The sequence below is a fragment of the Cricetulus griseus genome, assembly GCF_003668045.3.
Source record: "Cricetulus griseus strain 17A/GY chromosome 1 unlocalized genomic scaffold, alternate assembly CriGri-PICRH-1.0 chr1_0, whole genome shotgun sequence".
In the NCBI taxonomy this organism is placed as follows: domain Eukaryota; kingdom Metazoa; phylum Chordata; class Mammalia; order Rodentia; family Cricetidae; genus Cricetulus; species Cricetulus griseus.
The window spans coordinates 61,231,390-61,250,590 of NW_023276806.1; the positions used below are offsets into that span (position 1 = coordinate 61,231,390).

The window sequence follows — 19,201 nt, forward strand, 5'->3', positions numbered from 1 at the left end:
GAGGAGATGGCTGTCCTAGTTAGGGTTAATATTGGTATGATGAAACACATGACCAAAGCAACTTGGTGTTTATTTGGCTTACACTTCCACACCACTGTTCATCACTGAAGGAAGCAGGAAAGGAACTCTAACAGGGCAGGAACCTGGAGGCAGGAGCTGACCCAGAGGCCATGGAAGGGTGTTGTTTACTGGCTTGCTCTTGATGGCATATTCAATCTGCTTACTCAGAACCGGAGACACCAGACCAGAGAGGGTACCACCCACCCATCCACAATGGGCTGCCCTCCCCCATATCAAACAACAATTAAGAAAATGCCCTACAGATTTTCCTAGAACTTGCTCTGTAGACCATCTCTGCCAGAGATCTGCCTGCCTCTGCCTCCTGAGTGCTGGGGTTAAAGGCATTTTTTTGGGGGGGTTGAGTTTCGAGACAGGGTTTCTACCTGCAGTAGTGAACAAGAGACCCTCCCTCAAAAGAGGAGGAAGGAGAGGGCTAACAAATGAAGTTGTCCTCTGACCTCTGCATGGCACCGTGACTTGTTCAGACCTGCACACACTGGCATGCACACGCATATTCATTTAAATAAATAAGTGTTCAAGCCAGGCCAGTCAGGGCTACAGAGTGAAACCTCTTTAAAACCAAAACAAAAATCCAGAGAAGTTCCCAGCAGCAGCAACTCTTTTATTGTGGGTTATGTATTTACTTTTTTTAAATTATTTTATTTATTTATTTTTTTATTTGAGTTTTTCAAGACAGGGTATCTTTGTGTAGCTTTGGAGCCTGTCCTGTAACTCGTTCTATAGACCAGGCTGGCCTCAAACTCAGAGATTCTCCTGCCTCTACCAGCTGTATTTACTTTCTTAGGTTAGCATACAAAGTAATGACTATGGGCTGAAGGTAGCTAAGTAGGTGAAGGTGCTCGCCTCCAAGCCTACGAGTTCAATTCCCTGGACCACATGGTGTGGAGTTTGGAGAACAGCTTCCAAGTGTTGGTTGTCTCCTCCCACCTTGTGGATCCCAGGGGTCCAACTCAGGCTTGGTTGATGGCAAACACCCTTATCCACTGATCCTCTTGCTGGCTGTGGATTTTATTTTTGCCTTTATTTTCAGCGCCTCTTTGCTTGTTTCTGCAGCATAGAAATGTAAAAGTTACTCTTTTATTTTGAAAATAGGGGCAATGAGTGGCAAACTAGGCCTGGTATTCTTGAGGGCATGACATAACTGTCCATTACCAGAACATTCTGTCTCTGACTACAATGAGAGCCTGAAGAAGCATAAGCAGTCAGGTAATTGTTTAGTGTTCTAAGAGTTAACACTCAGGGACAAGGTTAGTGGAGAGGAAAAAGCACCTTTCTGTCAACTGGATGTATAGAACTGCTTAAAGCCCAGCCACTTGGGCCCTCCCTGCAGGTGGTATCATGGTATCCTCTGAAGGGCGGAGCAGTGTATGTGGTGCCCTGCTTGAGTGTAAGGTAACGGAAATACAGACACGGTTTTTTGAGTTTCTCCTTCCGCTCCAGGAGTCCAGGCCTCTACATGTTGTGCTGGGAAATGAAGCTTGTGACTTAGACTCCATGGTGTCTGCTCTTGCCCTGGCTTTTTACCTAACAAAGGTGAGTACCCAGCAATAGTCCATTAGAGTGAAAAGGGACATATTTAGCGTTAGTGCCCGGCAGTGGTGGCGCATGCCTTTAATCTCTACACTCAAGAGGCAGAGGTAGGTGGAGCTCTATGAGTTCGAGCCCAGCCTGGTCTAGAGAGAAAGAGTTCTGGGACAGCCAGGGCTGTTACACAGAGAAACCCTGTCTTGAAAACAAAAAAAAACCAAAAAGCAAAAACAAAAAAATTTTAGCATTGGCTAAATTGAAGTTAAGTTTCAGCCAGGTGTGATAACACCTATCTGTAAGGCCTTGCAAGGGGGAGGCAAGAGGTTAAGGGTTAGCCTGTTTCATAAAAAACAAAAATAAGGGCTGGAGAGATGAGTCAGAGGGCCAGAGTTCAATTCTCCAGCACCTATATGGCAGTTCACAACCATTTATAACTCCAGTTCTAGGGGGGTGGAGCATATGGTTCTCATTCAAACCATACCATGGGGTTTGCAAAACCATAGTTATATTTAAATAGCTTATTGTTGAGTTCCTTTTGGATACCAATGATCTAGTAGTTGTCTTCCCAGATTAACTTTCTTTCTTTATTTTTTATTTATTTTTTTTTTGAGACAGGCTTTCATTTATTTCACAATGACCTTGGTAGGTCACTAGGTAGCTGAGGGTAACACTGAAGTTTTTGTTTGTTTTATTTTGGTTTTTGGAGATAGGTTTTCTCTGTGTAATAGCCTGGGCATCCTGTAACTCACTCTGTAGACCAGGCTGGCCTTGAACTCAGAGATCCACCTGCCTTTGCCAACTGAGTGCTGGGATTTAAGGCATTTACCGCCACCTCCTGGCTAACATTGAACTTTTAATTCTGTTTCCTCCTGTATGCTGGGATTACAGTCGTAGACCACCATACCAACTAAGCTACATCCCTGCCAATCCAGATCAATTAAAAAACTTGTGTATGGGTGTTTTGCTTGCATGTATGTCTGTACCATGTGTATGCCAGGTGCCCTCAGAGTCCAGAAAAGGGCAACGGGTTCCTTGAAACCTGAGGTATATAGATGGTTGTGAGCTGCCACGTGGGTGCTGAGAATGGAACGTGGGTCCTCTGGAAGACCAGACAGTGCTCTTAATTGCTGAGCTACCTCTCTGGCCCTTGCCCAGGTTAACTCTTAAGTGTTGATAATCTTTTTCCCGTAGCATGGAGTCTATACCCAGGTCTTTCCCATAAGATAGATAGCTTACTGATTTCCATGTTATTGCTAAGAAGGGGGGCAAGGAGCATCCTTCAGAACACTAGGGTGCAGCTCACATCGTCAAGGCTCTGAGTTGGATTTCCCAGTTTTTTTTTTAAGTCATCTTTTTATTTGTTTAGATATGGTAATTGATAAGAAGGTAGTAACTTGCTGGGCAGTGGTAGTACTTGCCTTTAATCCCAGCAGAGGCAGGCGGAACTTAGTGAGTTCAAGGCCAGCCGGATCTACAAAGTGAGTTCCAGGACAGCCAGGACTGTTAGAAAAACCAAAAAAATAAAAAATAAAAGGTAGTAACTTACTTGAGATCATATCTCCTTTGGATTTTTTTTTTTTTTTTTTTTTACATATATATGTTAGGGAGTAAACCCAGAGCCTAGTCTTGTTACTTTTTCTTGCTGTTTCCAAAACCTTATGATGTCTTCTTTTCAATTCCTTAACTAGACATCGGAGTCAGGAGAAATCTTTATACCAGTTTTAAACATAAATCGTTCTGAGCTTCCTCTACGCGGGGACAATGTCTTCTTCCTCCAGAAGGTTCGGATTCCAGAGCCTGTGCTGATTTTCCGGGATGAGATCGACCTCCACGCATTGCACCAGGCTGGCCAGCTCACCCTTACCCTTGTTGACCATCACGTCTTACCCAAGTAAGTGGATGGAGATTAAGTCTGTTCAGTGGATGCTCACCCTGCACTGTTAGACTCTGATGGGAGACACAGAAAGATAGGAAGGAAGAAGGAGATTTGCCTTCTGGAGTCTGGGAGGCTAATTCATTGTTGTTGTTTTTGCTTTGTTTGCTTTTTTTGTGTGAGACAGGGTCTCACTGTACAGCATTTTGTGGCCTGGAAATTCCTATGTATTCCAGTCTGTCCTCAAACTCAGAAATTTACCTGCCTCAGAAGCTAACTATAATTGATGGGTCATATCCACTATGAAAAACCTACTAAAAATAGTGTCATTTCACCAGGAGGCAGTGGCCCACACCTCTAATCCCAGCACTCGGAAACAGAGGCAGGTGGATCTCTGCGAGTTCTAGGCCAGCCTGGTCTACAGAGAGAGTTCCAGTACAGCCTCCAAAGCGATACAGAGAAACCGTGTCTCGAAAAAAACAAACAAACAAACAAAAAATCTTTAATTATATTTATGTGATATTTATGATATAAAGAAAAACATAGGGCTGTTAAAGGTTAGGCTCACAACCAAAAATATAAGAAAAATATATAGTGAATTCAAACTAAATAATCATCCAAAATCACTTAAATCTGCCTTCAATGTCAGAACTTTTTGCTGTTTTGCAACACAGGAATGATATGTTCTAGTAGATGCTATAAATACCTCAATCATATCAGTTCAACAAATGTGTACATCTACAGTAATTCTTCTAATTTAGGACTAAAAAAAGCTGCCAAAGAGCAATGTGAGTATGAGATTTGCCTAAGTGTGTCTGGCTCCTGTTTTTCTTACAAATGCATGCTTTTCCCTTGAGCACACTGTTACAGCAAGAAACGGGTACCTGAGGGCATCCATGAATTTACTCATCAGAACCTTTTTCTGAAGTGGATGAAGGTGACAGTTTCCATGCATTTTTCAATGAGGAAGAGGGCAGTAAGCAAACAGATCACTGTGTAGTGGGTGTGGAGACAAGTGATAGCCTCCACTCTAGAGGACAGTGGGACTTGATGGAGTAGACATGGACTAACCTCATCAGACAGGAGGGAAACTGAGGGCATAGGATTCTGTAGAGGAGTTGACCCTTGAGCCTAGTCGACAAAGAGAACGTGGTGTTTGTCCCCTGCAGGGGTGGGAAGGTAGCTGAGCGGAGTCTTTCAGGCAAAGAGAGGAATTAATAGAAGCGAGGCCAGGCAGGCATGAAACTAACTGCACACTGAGTTAGGGAACTGGGACTTGTTTTGCGCAGCTGAGCGTGAAATATGTGGGAAAGGTAAGCCATGAATTGATGAGACTGAGGTGGGCAGCAGTGATCGTGGCGGCCTTGTAGGGCCTTCTTAGGAGGATGGACTTTAGGTAGCAGAAAACTTGTTCATTATATTTATTCCAGGTGAATAAACACTCACGAAGTGTTTGAAGGTTTTAATGAGCACCTAGTTGAAAAGTAGATGAGTGGTGAAGAGACTTGAAACAGTCTACTGAGGGCATCGCACAGAACTAGAAAGGAAGGCTTGGGTAAAAGCCCTAAAACCTGGTGACCTACGTGGTATTTGATTGTCAAGAGAACAAGGTTCTCTGTTGAGTATCAGAGTTCAGTTGGAGTGGCAACCCTAAAGGACAATAACTATGTAGATATTTATAGTAGACACATCACAAAGTTCATTACATGCCATTTAAATGCCATTTCAGATACCACATTAAAGAGGAGTAAGGCAGGGGTAAAAGTGACCTCTATATATTTGCCTAAGACACCCACACTTTTCTTTATGACAGAGATTGGTCTGGCAGCTGGAGCGCTCTTATGTACTTCTCTTTCTTTCTGTTTTCTGTTACCCCTCTCCAGAAGTGATGCCGCTCTGGAGGAGGCAGTAGCAGAGGTGCTGGACCATCGACCAATTGAGCAGAAATACTGTCCTCCCTGTCATGTTTCAGTTGAGCATGTGGGGTCCTGTGCTACCCTGGTGGCAGAGAGAATCCTACAGGGGGCGCCAGAGATCTTGGACAGACAAACTGCCTTCCTACTGTATGGTAAGGGATCCGTTTGGGTTCCTTTGCTCCCCATCCCACAAGGGGCAGTGAACGTCTAGAAGCTTACAGCCACCTGCTCATCACAGAGGGCTCAAAGAGGGCGAGGGTTCGTTCGCAGTAGTTGGGCATTGTTTCGCTGCCTGGGGATTTGCATTAGAGAAAGTAGAAAGGAAGCACAGGGCAACCGACCTTGGCAGTTCCCATTTGCAGCTCTGTTTAATAGAAGGACTCACCGAAGGTCCAGGAAACTGACTCTGCTGTCAGTTCCAGCAGGAAATGGTTGTGTGTCTGAGCAGCTCTCTTCACCTTTCCTCTCGTTTTTTTCCATGGGGTGTGTATGTGCTGAGACTAATTAGATTAGACAATGCAGTCTCTCCCAATAGTGATACTGTGATGGAAGACAAAATGCAAACAGAGGGAAGTAAGTACAACGTTTCATCAAGAAGCTATTTGAGGGCTGGAGAGATGGCTTAGCGGTTAAGAGCATTGACTGTTCTTCCAGAGGTCCTGAGTTCAATTCCCAGCAACCACACGGTGGCTCACAATTGCCTTGAATGAGATCTGCATGCAGTCAGAAGACTGTGTATACATAATAAATAAATAAAATCTTAAAAAAAGAAGCTATTTGAAATTCATAGCTACTGGGAGAGGGGAATCAGTTTTCTTCAGTGAGGTGACACTAGGTATATCAAACACACTCCAGGACAGGCTCCATTCTTATGAGTAGTTGGACAACAAAAAAACATACCCCGTAGGTTGGTTGGTTTTTGTTGTTGTTGTTGTTTTATGGTTTGTTTTGTTTTTTTGTGTTTTTAAAAAGAGTTTGAAAATTTTTATGTGGATGCATGTTTTACTTGCATGTATGCCTGGTACCTTCAGACACCAGAAGAGGTTGTCAGAGTTGTGAACTGCCATGTAGGTGCTGGGAATTGAACTCGGGTCCTCTGAAAGAGCAGCCAGTGCTGTTAACCCAAACCATCTCTCTAGTGCCTACCTGCTTATTAGAGAGAGAGAGAGAGAGAGAGCGGGTAGTTAGTTGGGTGGGTAGAGAGGTGGAGGCAGAGCTGGGGGAGAAAAAAGAATATGAAATTTTCAAAGAATAAATAAAAATGTAAAAAAAAAAAAAGATTCTGTGATGGAGTTTGGCTTACAGAGGTGGACTCCCTCTGAGGTTATGAAATCCACAAGGCCCAGGATGCTCAGGCTTCTTTTTTATTTTTTTTATTTTATTTATTTGCTTTTATATGTTTGGGTGTTCTGTCTGCATGTATGTCTGCACAATGGACATTCCTGGTACCTAAGGAGGCCAGAAGAGGGCTTTAAATCTTCTGAGACTGGAGTGTCAGTTGTAAACTGCCATGTTGGTTCTATGACTCAAACCTGGGTCCTCTGCAAGAGCAGCCAGTGCTCTTAACTGCTGAGCTGTCTCTCCAGCCCCAGGCTCAGGCTTCTTGGCTGCCTTCCCAAACTCTTCATTCCATTGCACTTTGGGAGGTCTCACTTAGGACATGGTCAGTCCGAGTGTATTGTTTTGTCCTCATGGGTTTGCCTGGATGTACCCTCTGGGTTGTGTGCATCGGGTGTGAAATTACATGTATGTTGCTAGTGGCTGTGAGTGGAGGGCTCGCTCACAGGACTCCTGTCCTTCCATATCCCTTCATAGGTACCATCATCCTGGACTGTGTCAACATGGATGCCAAAGTTGGAAAGGCAACTCTGAAGGACAGCAAATACGTAGAAAAGCTGGAGGCCCTCTTCCCAGATCTTCCTCAGAGAGAAGACATCTTTGATTCTCTGCAAAAGGCAAAGTTTGACGTCTCAGGTATGATAGATTTTCCACATGAGACAATCAGTGGGCAAGCTTTGAATATCATATCTGGAAACCCCCCAGAGAGATTTCAGAAATGGTTTCTGAAATGGTTATTGTTTATACCAGGGAGAAATGAGTGGCATACATGTCTGCCCATGAACGATCAATTATCTTCTAGATGATTCCATCCTGAGTCTGGAAGAGGATGAGAAGGGCTATAGGTGACAGCCCATGCTATAATCCCAGCACTGATGAAACCAAGGCATGAAGATAGGAAGTTCAGGGCAACCTGAGCTATATAGTGAGTTAAAGGACAGCTTAATCTATGTAAGGAGACCATATCTCAAAAGGTGAAAACTGTACAGAGAAGCCCTGTCTCGAAAAAAAAAAAAAAAACAAATAAAAAATGAATGGGTTTTAAAAATCCAAGACGGCTAGAGAGATGGCTCAGCGGTTAAGAGCACTGGCTGTTCTTCCAGAGGACCCAGGTTCAATTCCCAGCAACCACATGGTGGCTCACAACCAACTGTGGTGAATTCTGGTGCACTCTTCTGGCCTGTAGGCATACATGTGTACATAATAACTAAATAATGTTTTTTTAAAAAAACAAAAACAAAAACCAAAAAAACAAGGTGTGGCGTCTGTCTGTGTTTGGAAATGTGTATGCGAGTATAACTAGACTCAGCTCAGAAGAGGGCACCAGATTCTCTGAGATGTAGTGAGACGAGCATGAGCTGCTGATATGGGTACTATGCTTGTCTGGTGCCCACAGAAGACAGAAGAGGGCATCAGATCGCTGGAACTACAGTTATACATAAATTTGAGCTGCAGTGTGGGTACTGGGGGTTGAACCCTGGTCCTCTGGAAGAGTAACCAGTGCTCTTAACTGCTGAGCCACCTCTCCAGCCGGTGACCTGATTATTCAAGTTCTCCTTTTTAATAATTATATCTACACTTATTGCTCCTCTTCTCTGCCCCTAGGAGAAACTGCTTTCCCATTTTCCTTTGTAGTGTTAGGCCAAGTTCCCTGTTTGACTCCTGGTTTCCCATCTGTTTTCTAGGCCTGACCACTGAGCAGATGCTCAGAAAGGACCAGAAGACCGTCTGCAGACAAGACACCAAAGTGGCCATCAGTGCTGTCTACATGGATTTGGAGGTAAGAGCAAACTGCTGGCACGGATGGGAAGAGAGCACGGCTTTCCTTCACACGCCTCTGGCCTTCATTCCCTCTCACTCTAGATTACGTTGGGACCTCTTCACTTGTCTCTGTCTCCTCTGAATTCTCTACAGTTCATCATCCCTCACTGTGCTGCTTTAACAGCCTGAATACTAGTTTTGTCTGTATCCACTTGAGTTTTGCACCCCTACAAATCATTCTCCACAGAGTAATCAGTGATTTTATTTCTCCACACAGTAATCAGTATATGTGGGGTTTTTTTTAAAATAATTTTTTAGGTCAGGTAGTGGTGGTTCACGCCTTTAATCCCAGCACTTGGGAGGCAGAAGCAGGCGGATCTCTCTGAGTTCAAGGCTAGCCTAGTCTACAGAATGAGTTCCAGGACAGACAGAGCTGCACAGAGAAACCCTGTCTTGAAAAGCAAAACCAAAACAACAGCAAAAAGCAAAAAACAAAAATATTTGTGCAGGGCTGGAAAGTTGGCTCAGTGGTTAGGAGCATTTTTTGCTCTGACACAGGGCCTGGGTTCAGTTCTCAGCATGCACATAGTGGTTTACCTGATCTGTAACTTTAGTTTCAGGGACTCTTAACATTCTTAACATTCTGTAGGCCCCTGGAACACAGATAGTGCACTTATATACATGCAGGCAAAACACTCATACACATAAAATAATATAAAACTTAAATATATATATTCTAGCCATTAACAGCTGAGCCATCTCTCTAGCCCTTTCAAAAATATTTTTAAAATTACATTTATGCCAGGCATGGTGGCACATGCCTTTAATCTCTGGAGTCTCAGAGGTAGGCAGATCTCTGAGCTCCAAGCCAGGTGGGATTACGTAGTGAGACCCTTTCTCAAAACAAAACAAGTGTTTATCGGTGGTTATGAGAGTGTGTGTACCGCAGCACACTTATAAAGGTCAGAGGACAATGAAATAGTCAGTTCTTTGCTTCTACTATGTGGATTCCGGGGATTGGACTCAGGTTGGCAGACTTGGCAGCAAGGGCCTTTACCATCTTCCTGGCCCTGTTCGTGTGTTTCTCAAGACAGGCTGGCATGGAACTCACTGTGTAGCCCAGACTGGTCTTGAATTCAAAGCCGGCTTCCTGCCTCTCCCTCTAAGAGCTAGGATTACACTCTTGAGCTACCACATCTGGCTGTAGAATGATCACTGCTCTTATAAAGGACCAAGGTTCAGTTTGCAGCACCCATGCCAGACAGTTTCTAACTGCTTACAATTCCAGTGCTGGGTGTCCGCACTCACATAGACACTCTTACATATGTACAGTGACGGTGGGTTAAAGGAAGACCACAAATGTCCGAATAAAGAATTAACAGATATTTTTTGGGGGGAGCACTTGCACAATGATGGTAAATAACCACCTCCATCTTCTGCCCCTGGAGGCCCAGTGTCTGCCCTGCAGGGTGCTCTGACCACAACCCAAGATAGAGCCAGCCCCTCCTCTTCCTTATAAGGGGTCACACACCAAAGCCACACCCTAAGGCCATTACCACAAGTCTGTTGGTGGAACAAGATACTACTACACACATAAAATTGTTTTTTTAATCTTAGAGAGGGGGAGAGAGAGAGTATCCTGAGAATATGTGTCTCAGGTAGGTGTTTTAGATAGCTTTTTGTTTGTTTGTTTTGTTTTTCGAGGCAGGGTTTCTCTGAGTAGCTTTGGAGCCTTTCCTGAAACTCTGTAGACCAGACTGGCCTCAAACTCACAGAGATCCACCTGCCTCTGTTTCCTAAGTGCTAGGATTAAAGGCCTGAACCACCACCACCTATCACTTTTGGCTAGTTTTATGTTAGCTTGATAGAAGCTAGAACCATTTGAGAGATGGGAACCCCAGTTGACAAAACATCCCTATAAGATGAGGCTATAGGCAAGCCCATAGGGTATTTTCTTAATTAGTGGTCGGTGTAGGATTGATTGGTCTATTGGTCCTAGGTTCTATAAGAAGCAGGCTGAACAAACCACGGGGAGCAAGCCAGTAAGCAGCACCCCTCCATGGCCTCTGCATCAGCTCCTGACTCCAGGTTCCTGCCCCATTTGAGTTCCTGTTCTGACTTCCTTCAATGAGGGACTATGATGTGGACATATAAACCAAATAAACCCCTTCTTCCTCAAGTTGCTTTTGGTCATGGTGTTTCACCACAGTGATAGTAACCCTAACTAGGACACCAGGTATGATGGCAAGTGCTTTTAATCCCAGTGCTTGGGAGACAGAGATTGGTGGATCTCTGAGAGTTTGAGGACAGCCAGGATTACATAGTGAGGCCCTATTTAAAATAATAGATTAAATAATAAACAAGATCGAATCCAATCACTTCTTGCTTTACTCTTTTTCATTGTGTTTCTTACACAATCTAAAGGCTTCCCTGTGCCTTTATCTGACCTCTGTCCTTTACCCAGCTCTCACCTCATTCCAACCCTAATGCTTCTGGTCTCCATGGGCATCAGCAATCATGTGTGTATACACATTTGTACTTACAAATCAAATAAATCTTTGAAAATGATAGCAGCAACCACCAAGGGCTGGAGAGATGGCTCAGTGATTGTTTCTACTGTAGAAGACCTGAGTTTGGTTCCCAGCATGCACTTGGTGACTCAGAAACATCTTTAATTACAGTTCCATGGCATCAGATGTTCTATCTGTCCTCTGTGGATGCCACCAACTGCACACATAGTGAAAGTACAAACACCCAGGCTAAACACATAAAATAAATAAATATAAACAAACAAGTACTACAGTAGTCTCATGGGTTGGTTTGTTTGTTTTTTCAGTGCTGAGGGCATGTTGAGCAAATGCTCTGCCACTGAAACTTGATAAATCTTTCATGCCCTCCGTTCAGTTATTTCAGTTTTGAGGTCCCATGAGAAACCATGGTATGTATATGGCCTAATGTAGAAAACAGTTATGACAACATAAAAGGGTTGCCATGTACCCTAACCACTGTACAAATTGACACTTTAGAATGGCCAAGTATAGGGGCCTGTGGAGATGGCTCAGTAGGCCATCAGGCTCAGTCTCCATCATGAAGGCCCCAGTTCAAATCCCCGGAACAAACAAAAGCTGGGCTGGGGCTGGGTGCTGGTGGCGCATGCCTTTAATCCCAACACTCAGGAGGCAGAGGCAGGCCGATCTCTGTGAGTTCGAGACCAGGCTAGTGTACAAAGTGAGTTCCAGGACAGGCTCCAAAGCTACACAGAAACACACACACACACACACACTCACTGGTGTACATACTCATGTGGACACATAAACACATAATAGTAAATAATAAAAATTTAAAACACACACACACACACACACACACACACACACACACACACACACCTTCTGTATAAAGATACAACTTGAGGCAAGTTGTCTCAAAACAAACAAGCAAAAAAACACAATTGTCTGATAAATGCTGTCTTATTTCATTGAGGAAACTTAGGTCCAGGGGGTTAATACCACTTCTTGATCTTATTTCAAACAGGCAATGTAGTAGAGCTATTTTTAAAACAATTCTGTTTTAATCAGAAGCCTATATTCTCCCCATTCTATCCCAATTTCCAGCGTAAATACTACATACTGTTTTAGTGGTGCATAAAGTGTGAGTTACATGCACAGAAAACCTGCATACTGGTTTGTTAGTGAGAAGATGGTCTAGCTGTATGCTTTCATTACTTATTTCTTCCTTTCCAGGCCTTTCTGCAGCGGCTGGACCTCCTGGAAGATCTCAGTGCTTTCTGCCATGAGCACAGCTATGATGCCCTCGTTGCCATGACTATCTTTTTCAACACTCACAATGAACCAGTACGGCAATTAGCTGTTTTCTGCCCCCACTCGGCACTTCGAATGACAGTGAGTCTCCCTCCCATCAATCTGAGGGTCAACGGCCCAAGTGTGCCTTTGTGTTCTATAGTTCTGTGCTGTAAGACCTTGCCTCAAGTTGTATCTTTATACAGAAGGGGTGTGTGTGTGTGTGTGTGTGTGTGTGTGTGTGTGTTTTAAATTTTTATTTACTATTGTGTGTTTATGTGTCCACATGAGTATATACACCAGTGTGTGTGTGTGTGTGTGTGTGTGTGTGTGTGTGTGTGTGTGGGTACCCATGGATGCCAGAATCCAATTGTCCTCATGACTGAGCCAGTGCAGTCTCTCCAGGCCCTCAGGTATCCAGTGTGTGTACATGTGGGAGTGAGAGGAGCTTTCAGGATTCGGTTCACTCCTACTCTTGTAGATCCTGGGCGTCAAACTCAGGAGGTCAGCCTGGGCAACAAGTACCTTTGTCTGTTGGCCCTATTTTTGTTTTTGAGACAGAGCTTCACACTGTAGCCCAGACTGCCCTTGAACTCACAACAATCTTGCTGCCTTAACCTCTTCAGTGATAGATGTGAACCCCCATGCCCTGCTATCCAGAATCTCATAGATGTGGACCCAGGCTCCTTGCCTGGTTTTTTTTGTTGTTGTTGTTGTTGTTTTTGTTTTTTTGTTTTTATTTTTTTTTGTTTTGCCATGCTCTACAAGGACTAGCCTTAATCATACAGTTACTGTATAGTAAGAAATTACCAATACGGAGTCAGGTAGAAATATAAGGGTATTTAATAGGGAAAAGCCTTACTTACAGAGCGAACCAGCCAGCCGGTGGTAGTCTGTACAGCAAGAAGCAAAGAGAGCGAAACCGAAAACGCAGTCCCCTTACTCACTCTGACCACGCCCTCACAAGCCTGCTCAGGTACCCCTGTAGCCAGCCCCTAAGAAGGCGTGGCTACAGCTTCCCCTACATTACTGAGAAAAGCTGTTCTAAAGACTAGAAACAATTTCTGCTTAGGAGCTTGAGTCAAACTCTGTTAGAAGGAAATGTCAACCTGAATTTGAAACTTGCTCTTACTGGGCATGTTGACCCAGGTCTGTAGCCCAGTGCTACTTAGTAATAGTAAAACTATTCCAAAAGCCTAAGGGCGAAGGCCAGGTGTGATTGCACACAACTGTACTCCCAGCAATAGGTGTCAGGCAAGAGAATACCATAAGTTTGAGTGTATGTAGTGGGAGACCCTATCTCAGAAAAACATTCAGAGACAGCCTGAGGATTTAGCTCAGTGATGGAGCTCATCTAACCACCAAAACTAAACAAACAAAGAACAAAGAAAAAGCACAACAACAACGATAAAAACAAACAAACAAACAAACAAAAACCACACAAAAAAAAAGCCTAAAAGAAAATCAGTTCTTTCTCTGCATTGTCTTAACAATTTATGGACAGAAGAGAAGACCCCAGAGGTGAGGCACTGCCCTAACCTGTGTGAGGCCCTGGATTCAATCCCCAGCACTACAGAAAGTAAATGGGGCCACACTCCACTCCTACACACACACACACACACACACACACACACACACACACACACACACAGTAGGAAGCTTTTCAGCGGTGCTCCCTCTGGAAACCACACCACAGATAAGTGTTCTCTGGGGACCAGGTCAGCTCCTTTCCTGACCTTCCTCTCTGTTCTCTGATGGTTACTGATTTAACATGACATAAGATTCTGGGTTGCCTGTGCTGTGAATATGGTTTTTTTTTTGTTGTTGTTGTTGTTTGTTGCTGTTTTTTAAGATTTTATTTATTTATTATGTATACAACATTCTGCTTCCATGTATATCTGCACACCAGAAGAGGGCACCAGATCTCATAACAGATGGTTGTGAGCCACCATGTGGTTGCTGGGAATTGAACTCAGGACCTCTGGAAGAGCAGCCCGTGCTCTTAAACTCTGAGCCATCTCTCCAGTCCTTTGTTTTTTTTGTTTTTTTTTTTTTTGGTTTTTTTTGTTTTTGTTTTTGTTTTTTCGAGACAGGGTTTCTCTGTGGCTTTGGAGCCTATCCTGAAACTGTTAGACCCCCGAAAACTGAAGTATCCGGGGTCTCAGGCCAGGTTCGCGGTCACCCCAATCACCAGGCGGATTCGAGAGCTTGCTGCAAACTGCACGAGGCTTTATTGTAATTTAACGAACTAACCCCATGTTAGCTCGGGTCTTTCACCCACCCGCCATGGCAGACGGCTAGAAAAAGACGGCTCCTAAGGTCTCCCCAAAGATCTTATAGGGCAGCGTAAGGGGAGTGTCTAGGGGTACGCACAGGCTTACGCACAGGCTCATGATTGGTGTGCCTCCAGGCTTGGAGGGCTTGCCCTGTGTTGATTGGTCAACTGGTTGTTATGGCTCATAGGCCCTCCCAGGGTGGTTGCTATGCTCTCTACGTCATTGCTGTGCGCTTGTCCGTAAAGCACACCCAGGGTCGTAAAGCATAGCGCCACCAGCTAACTTCCGATTGGCTCCTTGTCATGAGACAGGCATCTGACTTTCTAGTGACTAACTTCTGATGGGTTCCTTGTCACGAGACAGGCATCTGACCTCTACGTGACCAAGGCAGGTTTATGGCAAGCATGTGTTCGGCTGTAATGGCTGCCAAAAGGGAGCTGGTTCCTTCAAAACTTGCTCTTGTAGACCAGGCTGGTCTCGAACTCACAGAGATCCATCTACCTCTGCCCCCCAAGTGCTGGGATTAAAGGCATGCGCCATCAATGCCCTGCTATAAATGTGTTCTGCCTGCATGCCAGAAGAAGGCACCAGGTCTCATTGTAGATGGCTGTGAGCCACCATGTGGTTGCTGGGAATTGAACTCAGGACCTCTGGAAGAGCAGTTAGTGCTCTTAACCTCTGAGCCATCTCTCCAGCCCGCTGTGAATATGTTAAGGACAGTCCAGCCAGAAGTTCTTTGTGCTCGGGAGAGGTATGTCTCCCCTCTGCTGCCACTTCCTGTTTGTTTCCTCCGTGGGGTAAGGGTAGCTGGCTCTAAGGACATGTTTTTCTGTCTCGGGTTCCTACCTGCTTGCCCTTTGAGCTAAGCCAGAGGACTTACAGAGTCAGTGACTCAAGTAAGAGTCATGACTGCACAGTCTGCCATGGTCATTAGCATGAAGTGCTTTTTGAGGCAGAGTCCATGTTCTGAACATGTGGCTCTTAATAGCCATGTTAAGGGAAGGTACTTTGGTTGTAAGAAAGTACTCTTCCGCCTTCTGGAATCCAGTCCCCACTCTGCCATTCTGTCTGATGACCGTAACTACCCATGTTCTTTGTTCTGGGAGGCAGGATCCTTGTACAGTCCACTCTGCCATCTCTTCCTTTCCTCCTGTTAAGGGCAGTATAATACATTTAGAACACTGATGGTGACAGTCCAGGGTGCCAATGTCAGTTTTGCTTCATATAAACTGTGACCTGTCCAATGTAAGCATCAGTTACCATAAGTGAATATAGGAGTTGTACCAATATAATGAGATAGTTGTAAACATCCAGATAGGCAGCATGTTTGGCCTGTCCCCCACCTCATTCTGTTCTGTTTGTTTGGCCTTAGTCCTATGATTTCTAAGTGGGTGCTAGTCCTGTCCTAGCTAATGAGCATGGATATACACATGGAACCCACATTATATTTAGTGCCAGGCATCATGGGATCTGTTTCTGATTCTGCCATTACCCACATAATTCCACTCAAGAAAACCTCTGGGGATGGGCAGATAGCACACGCCTTTAATACCAGCACTCAGAAGGCAGAGGCAGGCGGATCTTTAAGTTCCAGGACAGCTAGGCCACACAGTACAACCCTGTCCTGAAAAAAAAAGTAATAAAGAAAACCTGTGCACTTTGATTTCTTCATTAATGAAACAAAATATGTTATCTAAGTAAATGTCCCAGCCATGCAGGGTGTCTTATAATATCAGCACATGGGAAGCTGAGGCAGGGGGATTACAGTGCACTCAAGGCCAACCCGAGCTACTTAGTAAGTTCTAGGGCTGCAGTAAGTGTTAAGACTCGGGGAGGTGGTCTGCGAATGTAAATCATCTGGCAGCACCCTTGCTAGATCTGATCCCAAGCACCTCAGCACTCAGAAGGATGGGGTGGGTGGATCTCTGTGGGTTCACAGTGAGACCCTGTCTCAACAAACACAAAAACAAACAACTCTTTGCTATGCTGAATTACCATCACCCCCTGTTCTTGTCTTCCGTAGATCTGTGGGGTCCTGGAACAGTCCACCTCCCCACCCCTGAAGCTGACCCCTATTCCAAGCATCTCTCCTGACCTCCAAGCCTATCTTCAAGGCAACACCCAGGTCTCTCGGAAGAAGCTTCTGCCTGTGCTCCAGGAAGCCCTGTCAGCATATTTTGACTCAACAAAGATGCCTTCAGGGCAGCTTGGGGTAGTGGGTATGTCCAGGGAGCAGGGAGACAAGGAATTGGACAGGGCAGGTAGCTCCATTTTCGGACTGAGTCAAGACGAAGAGGACCCTCCGCTGCCCCCCACACCCATGAACAGCTTGGTGGACGAGTGCCCTCTGGATCAGGGGCTACCTAAGCTTTCTGCAGAGGCTGTCTTTGAGAAGTGCAGTCAGATCTCACTGTCCCAGTCTACCAGAGCCTGCCCATCAAATAAGTGACCGTGGGGCGGGGAAGTGTGGAGGGGGTGAGTGCCCACCTCAAATGCATGTTTTGAGATGTTTGACCATTTCAGCAACTGTGTCTATTGCTCCAGGATCTGGTGTATTGTTCTCATAAAACTGGGAGGGAAAGGAAGCAGCTGCTGTAAGAATGGCTTTCTGCCTCTCCGATCCGGTCTCTACCAGTCAGACAAGTTTTATTTAATGTTATTGTTTAATCTGCACTGATTTCCCTTGTTCTGTTTGTGATGGGTATGGTGTGATAATCACTGTCCTAGCAGAGCAGGACTAAAGGAATGTAGACCAGATCTGTGTCTTCAGAAGGACTGTGAGCAGAGTCAGTGTCTGTTATAAAACCAGTTAACTACTTGTCTACATGAATTCTTTTGTCTTGAACACATGGCTGGACTTCTTATTTCTTTGGCTCCTTCTGTCCTAGAGTCACAGGAAGACTGACGAGACCCTGAGGATCTGAGGTTCTTGGGTTCAAGTAGCACCCAGAACGGCTGTAGTACCCCTCATAGGCATTTTTTGCCAGAGGGCAGATCTTGATTGGGCCATGGACATCCCCAGCCTCAGTGGGTCTGGCAGGTTGTCTTTTCTGGTTTTGTTCATGTTAAAGAAAGCATAGTGTCTTCTAGTGAGGCATTTCACTGTTCTAGGTCTCATTTTTCCCATCTGTAAATGAGGGTTAGGAGTAGATGTTCCCTGGTATTCTGTGACCTGCCTCTTCCAGTCATCCTTTCCCTCCTCTGCTTCTTTGTATTTTTCCTTTTGTCTTCCCTGGGAGTGCTCAGGGTCACTGGATTGTGTGTGTTTATGTGTGATTGTACCAAGGGATTTAGCCTCATGTAGCATGTACAGGGATATACGGTGACCCAGCAGGGAGCTTTTTCCCAGTGACTTGTCTGCATGTGTAGTCTCCCCCTACCCCCCTCTTATCCCATATAAGTTGGAAACTATCAACAGACTATAGGGTGTGTGGTGGTTTGGGGCAGTCTGACTTCACTTTAGGGTAGCTGTTGGGAACATGAAATATTGGTGCGATCACTGAACCAAAGGGATTATGTCCTGTGACTTCGGTACTTGGTTTTGCATTTTTGTTTTGTATTAAACTTTATTCCTGTTTGAGGTCTTGTCTCTTTTTGACAGTATAGTCGGGCCTTCCCTCTGATAATGGCTGCACCTCCTACAGACACCTCTCCCTTTCTCCCGTTCCTGCTTAGTTGACTCAGCTATAAGCTGTCTCTGTTCATCCTTCATCTCTCCTTGATTCCTGTTCCCAGAGCTTTCCTTAAAATATTCAGTTGTGGTCTCAGGTTGGTTTTTTGTTGCTTTTTTCAGACAGGGTTTCTCTGTGTATCCCTGGCTGTCCTTGAACTAGCTTTGTAGACCAGGCTGGCATCAAACTCAGGGATCTACCTGCCTTGGGCCTTCCCAGTGCTGAGATTAAAAGCATGCACCACCACTGTCTTCTTTTTTTTGAGACAGTCTCCCAGACTGCCCTTGCTTGTCAAGTAGCTGAAGCTAGCCTCTAATGTTCCTGCAGAAGCCTCTCCCATGTTGGAATTGCAGATGTGAGATGCCTTACTTGTCTCCTCTGTTTCCCTTATGCTGGAAAAGTAGGACCAACATGAATTTAAAACCAAAATAGTTCCCAGCTTTGCCTGTATGTGTGTATGGTTCTGGTGATTGAACTAGGGCCTCATGCTACTGGGCAGGTGTTCTACCACTGATCTTTTTTGTTTGTTTGTTTGTTTGTTTTTGTTTTTTTTTTTGTTTTTTTTTTGGTTTTTCGAGACAGGGGTTTCTCTGTGGCTTTGGAGGCTGTCCTGGAACTAGCTCTTGTAGACCAAGCTGGTCTCAAATTCACAAAGATCCGCCTGCCTCTGCCTCCCAGCGCCTGGCCACCACTGACCATTTTTAACTTTTTATTTTGAGACAGAGTCTCAGTAAGTTACCCAGACTGGCTTTGAACTTGTAGTCCTGCTTCAGCCTCTTGAGTAGCTGAAATTCCATGCCCTCACCAGGATCAGCTTTTTAAAGCTAGTTATTGGATTGCAAGATGATGTGGACAAAGGCACCTAGTACCAAGATGACCAACTGAAGTTGATCACATGGTGGGATGAGAGTACTGATTCTCACAAGATATCATACACACACACTCAAAAATAAACTAT

General features: G+C 44.8%; 1 protein-coding gene across 3 annotated transcripts in view; it reads left to right on the forward strand.

Annotated features, from left to right (window-relative positions):
* Window positions 1-18,152, forward strand: part of Prune1 (prune exopolyphosphatase 1) — a 31,084-nt gene extending 12,932 nt beyond the window's left edge. For 2 of the 3 annotated variants that reach the window (XM_027393596.1, XM_027393595.2), the window contains exons 2-8: window positions 1,522-1,614; window positions 3,297-3,499; window positions 5,365-5,549; window positions 7,213-7,371; window positions 8,421-8,515; window positions 12,240-12,398; window positions 16,596-18,152. In XM_027393596.1, the coding sequence (XP_027249397.1) occupies window positions 1,576-1,614; window positions 3,297-3,499; window positions 5,365-5,549; window positions 7,213-7,371; window positions 8,421-8,515; window positions 12,240-12,398; window positions 16,596-17,021 (1,266 nt within the window). In that variant the 5' untranslated portion in view covers window positions 1,522-1,575 and the 3' untranslated portion in view covers window positions 17,022-18,152. Of the gene's footprint in view, window positions 1-1,521; window positions 1,615-3,296; window positions 3,500-5,364; window positions 5,550-7,212; window positions 7,372-8,420; window positions 8,516-12,239; window positions 12,399-16,595 lie in introns of those variants that run through there. The other variant, XM_027393598.1, reaches the window with a different exon arrangement.
* The last annotated feature ends 1,049 nt before the right edge of the window (window positions 18,153-19,201 follow it).